This window comes from Rutilus rutilus, assembly GCF_951802725.1.
Source record: "Rutilus rutilus genome assembly, chromosome: 5".
NCBI classification, from domain to species: Eukaryota; Metazoa; Chordata; class Actinopteri; order Cypriniformes; family Leuciscidae; genus Rutilus; species Rutilus rutilus.
The window spans coordinates 16,986,499-16,994,414 of record NC_140213.1 but is presented as its reverse complement, the minus strand read 5'-3'; the positions used below and the strand labels follow the sequence as shown (position 1 = coordinate 16,994,414).

At 36.9% G+C, this 7,916-nt stretch overlaps 1 protein-coding gene across 1 annotated transcript; it reads left to right on the top strand.

Moving 5' to 3' along the window:
* Positions 1 to 1,690: 1,690 nt before the first annotated feature.
* Positions 1,691 to 5,895, top strand: LOC311290865 (extracellular calcium-sensing receptor-like; the record flags this gene model as incomplete). The annotated part of the gene is made up of 6 exons (XM_084409595.1): positions 1,691 to 2,356; positions 2,476 to 2,767; positions 2,932 to 3,723; positions 3,948 to 4,175; positions 4,293 to 4,416; positions 4,982 to 5,895. The coding sequence occupies exons 1-6, from the start codon at positions 2,142 to 2,144 to the stop codon at positions 5,893 to 5,895; spliced, it is 2,565 nt and encodes an 854-aa protein (XP_084265721.1). The 5' UTR covers positions 1,691 to 2,141.
* Positions 5,896 to 7,916: the final 2,021 nt, after the last annotated feature.

The window sequence follows — 7,916 nt, the reverse complement described above, 5'->3', positions numbered from 1 at the left end:
AATTCATGTCAGTGGGATCGTTGATCTGTGGAGAAGATGGCAGGCTGCGATGTTCTTTTTGCTGGATGAGGTCAAGATGATTTGGCAGTTCTCTTCCTGCCGGCTTGTTTTGGCTGAGCTATCGATGTCGAGGCTTTTGAAGTCGAAGAATTAGAAACTGGTGGATTACCCAAAGTGTTATGGGCGAGAAGGAGTAGATCTTCTCCTGAAAGACCTTGGCTGATGGGTATGCCGGCGTCCTCGAGAACGCTGTCTATACTCTCAGAGGACCACTGCGCCCATGGGGAAGTACGGATGTTCGGTCGGCAACTGGACGCGAGCAACTGAATGAAAGAATCTGCGAACTCAGACATGTGTAAGTTCCGATCTTTTATACTACAAGTATTAGAACATGATTGGATAGATGAGAAGGTAATAAGTGACGTAACAATTAAGTCTTCCAGACAGAACTTATGCTAAAGCTTTCATGTATGAAATTATTTCTGAATGTTTTTTAAACATTCAAAACATCCAGTATTAGGAAATATTCCATTCTATCATTTTGAAAATATATTTCTGAATGTTCAAACATCCAGGTTTTAAAATATTTTAAGAATGATTTGGCATTTACATACATTTTAAAGAACGTCAGTAAAAGTTATGAACTTTACCTTTTAGCTGGGATTGAACCTAAAACCTAAAGCTTTGGACTTTGAACTTCCCCTTCTGTAACGGAATTTCATATGATTCTGAACTAAATTCTCTCATTGTCTTTCTGTTACTCACAACTCCATTTTTAAAACAAAAATCCAGAGTCTGCAGACAGCCATTACACTCTAATGTCTCTCTCCAGCCTGAAGCATCACAAAGCATTTTGTAAAATGACAATGTTTGAAACTGTATGAAATAGCTCATATACACAGAACACAATTTTGTGGTGTTTTATTTTTTTATTGTGCTGTTTTCCACATGTCTTATTAGATTTTTTTGCATGCTGTCTAGTTGTATGTTTGAGTTTGTGTTCTTTTTCCCCTTGTTTAACTTGTGGGGTTGTGTTTTTGGTTTAGAAAATATAACCTTTTTGCTCTTTATGATTCCATGTTTTGGACTTCACAGAGACTCTTGCAGAGACTACTACAGTAAAATGTGAATCTTAAAGTAAAGTCGTATCTGTTATTTTTGTAATTCAAATATTGAATGCACTTAGAAACTTTTATACTCTGGAATAATGTAAGCACTCTGGAAAAATGTGTCTTAACAGTTTTTGGTACTTAAAAATTCTGTTAATTTGAAATCCATACATGCAGCTGTAAGAAAATGAATTGCTGACATTTGATCTCTTTTTTTTTATCACTTGAATTCATATAAACATAAATATAACCAGGGCAGCACAGTGGCTCAGTGGGTACCACTGTCACCTCACAGCAAGAAGGTCCCCGGTTCGGGACTCCTCACAGGTTCGAGTGTCGAGTTGAGAACCTGGTTTCCACCAAAATTCCAAGACAGCATAGGTAAATTGGCAATACTGGCCATCCATCCAGGATGTTTCCCTTACCTGTGACCAGATAAGTGGTGTGGAGAATGGATGGAAAAGTAGAAGCAATGTTCCCAGGGGAATGTTTAAAGGATTTATGCATAACCAAGAAAAACATTCAGGAATAACATTTTCAATTTGATAGAATGTAATGTTCCTCTAATGTTCACATAAACCAAGAAAAAAAACTTTTTTAATACATTAAAAAGCGGATGTTTTGAACGTTCATAAAACTTTCAAAAATAACATTTTCATAACATTTGCAAAATTATAGAATGGAATGTTCTTCTAATGCTCACATAAACCAAGAAAACAACATCTTTAATACACACACACAAAAAAAAAAAAAAAAACTGGATGTTTTGAAAGTTTAAAAAACATTCAGAAATAATGTTTTTATAATTTAATGGGAATGTTAGCAAAACATTCTAAGATACTGACCAAAGGCCACAACAAGCAAAAAGAGTATTATGTTCATGTCAAAATGTGGCACCTCCTCAAATGAGGGTGTTATTGTGTTATTTCCCAAAAGACTATAGGATCTCTATAAAAACCTCAAAGTCCTTCTATTTGCCGAAATGTCAGCGCTGACACATTTTACATATGATAATATCTATTCAGTGGGTGAATGGAGTCACTGGTTGCACTGCTGCAAATGGTAATAGCCATCATGACTTTCTCTAAAGCTAATGAAACTGTCTGTACTCTGCAAGGAGAGCCTGTACACCCTGAGCTATGGAAAGACGGGGACATCATAGTTGGAGGGGTTTTCTCTTTCCATAGCAGCTGGGAGGTTATGCAACTGACATATTCTGTCACACCACCTCCACTAAAATGCATCAGGTAAGTAAAACCCGAAAAACAGTATGTTATAAGATGTTGTAAATACGAATGCTATGCTACATGATTAATTCATAGATTTTTTTTTTTTTTTTTTTGCTTTGTTTTGTTTTTTTAACAAGTCTTAATTTTAGAGACTTCCAGTATGCACAGTCCATGCTCTTCGCAATAGAAGAAATTAATAACAGTTCCACTTTGCTACCTGGGGTCTCATTAGGCTACAAGATCTACGACACATGTGGCTCAGTGGCAGTTGGGGTTCGAGCAGCTATGGCCCTTGCGAATGGGCATGAGAAAACGTCTGTTGAAGGGCCCTGCACAAAGAAGGCTGAAGTGCAAGCCATTATAGGAGACACAACTTCTTCAGCATGCATGGCAATATCAAAGGGTATTGGACCATTCAAGCTTCCATTGGTATGTTTTTATACATCACATTTTACAGTTTATCAAAATATAGCATTTTAAAATGTTATAAAAATCAAATGCAATCTATGTTTTAACCAAATAATAGATTGCAATGAATGTAACAAATGTAAATATACTGGATGTGTTATGACTAAATGTATTGTTTCTCATAGATCAGTCACTATGCAACCTGTGAGTGTCTCAGTGACAAAAAAAAATATCCCTCATTTCTTCGAACTATTGCCAGTGACCACTACCAGAGCAGGGCACTGGCAGAACTGGTTAAACACTTTGGATGGACCTGGGTGGGAGCCATAAGAACAGATGATGATTATGGTAATAATGGGATGGCCACTTTCACGAAGGTGGCTGAACAAATGGGTATCTGTTTGGAATATTCTCTCCCTTTTTTCAGAACCTATCCTGAAGATAAAGTAATGAGGATAATTGAGCAGATTAAAAGCTCTACTTCACGAGTTCTTGTGGGGTTTCTTGCTCACTGGGACTTGGAGGTTCTGCTGCATAAATTTGTTGAATACAATATTACTGGTTACCAGTGGGTAGGTACTGAAGCCTGGATCTCTGATTCAGTCATTGCCAGTATGGATAAGCACCATGTTCTACAAGGAGCAATTGGTCTGGCTATACCCAAAACACAAGTGACAGGTCTGCAAGAATTCATTCTAGATATAAAACCACTGAAGTCATCAGGAGGTGCTATTTTTACTGAGTTCTGGGAAGCCCTGTTTCAGTGTAAATACTCAACTAAGAACAATTCAGTGTCCACAACTGCATGTACAGGCAAGGAGGAACTGTCACAAGTGCAAAACCTATTCACAGACATGTCCCTTATGCCCATCTTCAGCAATGTGTACAAAGGAGTATATGCTGTGGCTCATACACTTCATGACCTTCTGGGCTGCAAGGAAAAATGTGCCTCAAAAAAACAGCCTGATCCTTTAACAGTGGGTTGACTATTTTACTACTGCTACAATATAAAGTACATTATTCTCTAAGGTTGTACATGTGTACAGAGCATGTTCAACATTTCATAATATGCACTATATGTACATTACAAATATTATTGTATTGAGTTTAAAAAGATTTGTTTGTGGTGTCAAACACTAGTCAATGACTGCTTTAAATATTGAATATTTTGTGTATTATTATTATTATTATTATTTTTCAGTTTCTGAAGCACCTGAGAAGGGTGCATTTCAAAACAAAAGATGACGAAGAGGTTTACTTCGATGAAAACGGTGATCCAGTGGCAAAATATGAGATAATAAATTGGCAACCAAGTAGAAAACAACACTACGAATTTGTTACTGTTGGACTATATGATGCTTCTTTTCTGGGGATAAATCGTTTAGCTGTCAATATGGCAACAATTATATGGGCAAATAATTCCACAAAGGTGAGGAAAAAGTGGTGGACTTACAGAAAAAAAAAAGAAAGAAAAAATGGTTTGAATTTTAATTTCTCTAAGTAAATGGAAATGGCAAAACAAACAAACAAATAAACTCTGTCACAGGTACCAGTGTCTGTGTGCAGTGAAAGCTGCCCCCCTGGCACTAGGAAGGCTGTGAAGAAAGGAAAACCTATATGTTGTTATGATTGCATACCATGCACAGAGGGAGATATCAGTAACACTACAGGTAAAATTTAATGACTATTTCCATAAAGAAAGAAAACAAAGCCCCTTTCACACAAAGATTCCGGAAAATACACAGATAAAGTGACTGCCAGTGATTTTCCGGAATCAGAGAGTGTGTTCACACACAACCCGTAAAATCCCGTAAAGACACGTGACATCGATGTGACTTGTAATGTCTCAGCAGCGTCTTAAGTTTGCTTATGAGCTGCGATTTCTCTCTCGAGAAACCAAGCTTGTGCATTTTTTCTCTGATTCGATCATAAACTTGCGCATTACGTACCGTTTTACAGCTGGCGAACGATCCCGGCTTCAGCGTCATCACTACAACACGATATTATAACGGCTTTTGTTCACACAGCGTGCGTTCCGGGACTGAACACGGCAATGTTACTAGGTCCCCAACCCAGCATCGATGCCGGCATCAATCCCGGGTCGTGTTTGCGTTCACACAGAAGGCGTTCTGGCAATTTGCCGGCAATTTGCTGGAATTATCGCGCTGTGTGAAAGGGGCTCAAGACACATAAATCATTGATTTTTCTGTTATTAATAATCACATCCAATAACAGATTCTGTAACATGTCTGCGGTGCCATCAAGACTTCTGGTCAAATCTGCAAAACAATGGATGTATTAAAAAGGAAACAGAATTTTTGTCATATGAGGAGATCATGGGAATTTTACTCACAACTATTTCAGTTGTTGGTGTATTTATAACAATGATAATTGCAGTCATATTTTTCAGATATAAAAATACCCCAATAGTGAAAGCCAACAACTCAGAATTGAGCTTCTTGCTACTGATTTCATTGATGTTGTGTTTTCTCTGTTCACTTACTTTCATTGGTCGGCCCACTGAGTGGTCCTGTATGTTGCGTCACACAGCATTTGGCATCACTTTTGTCCTCTGTATCTCCTGTGTTCTGGGGAAAACAATTGTGGTATTAATGGCCTTCAGGGCTACACTTCCAGGAAGTAATGTCATGAAACGGTTTGGCCCTCCTCAACAGAGACTCAGTGTTTTTGCCTTTACTCTTATACAAGTGCTTATTTGTGTCCTTTGGTTAACAATATCACCCCCTTTTCCTTTTAAAAATCTTAAGTACTTCAAAGAAAAAATAATTCTAGAGTGTAACGTGGGATCAGTTGTAGGTTTCTGGGCAGCGCTGGGTTATATTGGACTTCTTGCCATTCTTTGTTTCTTTATGGCTTTTCTGGCTCGGAAACTCCCTGATAACTTTAATGAAGCCAAATTCATTACATTTAGTATGCTCATATTCTGTGCTGTTTGGATTGCTTTTATACCAGCTTATGTTAGTTCTCCTGGAAAATTCACTGTAGCAGTGGAGATATTTGCCATTTTAGCCTCCACATATGGAATGTTATTTTGCATATTCATTCCTAAATGCTATATCATTTTATTGAAACCAGACAAGAACTCTAAAAAACATTTGATGAGTAAATTACCCTCAAGAGCTCTGTGAGTAATATATTTAAAGAAAATATATCTGAGAATTATGTGGATGAAATAATACACACTCTTACTTTTACCAACCTATATTAAGTTATGCTGATTATTATCACGATGATGGCATGTTTTTTTTACTGAACAACTTTATAGTTTATGTTGGTACATAATAAAACTAAAAACATCTCTGTTTTGGTAACTGTTTTATCCAAAACCTTTATACACCCATAAACTGAAAATTCAGCCGTTTTTTTGAAGGACCTAGCATGTTATTGTGGCATTAAATGAGTGGAGGGAAATGAGAATCACAATTTAAACTAGTCCGACTACGCCACCCTGGTGGGGCGCCAGGGAAATACTCCCATGAAGGACAAAAATACACATTATTATAAAAACACAATCATCAATTAAGACTCATTATCATGGACTCGCTCTCCAAAAGACACAGCACAATCAAGATTGTAAAAATAACTCTCCAGGGTCAGGCTTAATGGGAACAAGGCAGGCCGGCTGCAACTCAGGAAGTAGTTCAAACCCACCTATATTTACACCAAATCAGCCAACCCGCGCACACACAATAGAAGTTGTGTCAGCACACACAGCACACTGTGATGCACATCACTGAATGAAAGCAGCTAGTCTCCCCTGTTCCACAGTCGAGTCCTCACTGGCTTCTGGAGAGGAAGGAAAAGAGACACACATTAACCAAAGACTACAAAAAGAAAACTACACTGAATAATACAAAAAAGAAAACCAACATAACGTTTACAGACACTGTGTGGTGGGAGTTTATAGCACTCAGGACCCCTGATGACACTGCATACAGCAAGAGCAGATATCCTATTTGACCAGAAAGTGGATGAGGCGAAAAGCATAAATACTTTACAATAAAATATAATACATTGCAAAAAAAAAGAAAAAGAAAATAATAAATATGGAATACGATAAAGCTGCAAAAATATATCAAAACCAAAAAATACTATATATATATATATATATATATATATATATATATATATGTATATGTATATATGTATATGTATGTATGTATGTATATATATATATACACACACACACACATATATGTATATATAACTGGGATCTCATTAAATTAAATTTATTTATTTTTAAATAGGCCTATTTGTGAAAACAAATATGTAATATTTGAGTTACATAAAAGCTTTTTATTTGTTTTCTTTCTAATTGTCCTTGAAATAGTGGTCAAGAACCCCCCTGATCAAAATTTGATGTTGTCATTTGATTTGAAGTTTAGTACGCTCAAAATGTCCGGTGCTCAGAAAAGGAAAGGAAAGAGAAGAAGAGAAGAAGAAAATAGAGGCCTTAAAATATTTTTAAAAAGGTGGTGACGGTGAAGCTGGAACTAGTAAAGTCAACGTAGAGCAAGGTAAGAAACAGCGCAGCCAACGTTTACCAGCCTTGTCAGGGGTTTTCCTGCATTGACTTTTTTTTTTACGGCCGCCAAAGCAAATTTTTGTCCCGCCAAAGCCTTATTTGATCGGTGAGTGATGTAGAATAGAATGACTGCTGCGCCTGACAGGGCGCATAACGAGCAGAGAGAGCACCCCGGCCGCGCGGGTGCACTCTCACGTCTTCAAACAACACGTTGAGCACTGTCTTGCTCTCTCTCTTTTTTTTTTTTTATATAATTTTATTTATAACAGTTTTTATACAAACACAAAACAAACAAAGTTGCACAAAATGTATACAAAAAGTATGTTATACATAAAATAAACAAACAAAGGAGAGAAAGAAAAAAAAAAAAAAAAGAGAAAAAAAACACGGATGTCATTTTCCCATGCGGCTTTGATGTGATCTGAAGAGACTGAAAAATGAGATACAAACAAGGAAACAAACCGAGTTACCAACTGTTTGTCATTAGGGGGTTGACCAAAAAGATCATACAGATAATGATCCTGAGGTAACTCCTGAAACTCAGTAAAAGAATGTTTAATGTAGTGGCGCACCTGTAGATATCGGAAAAATTGTGATTGGGAAAGATCAAAGGTTTTATACAAG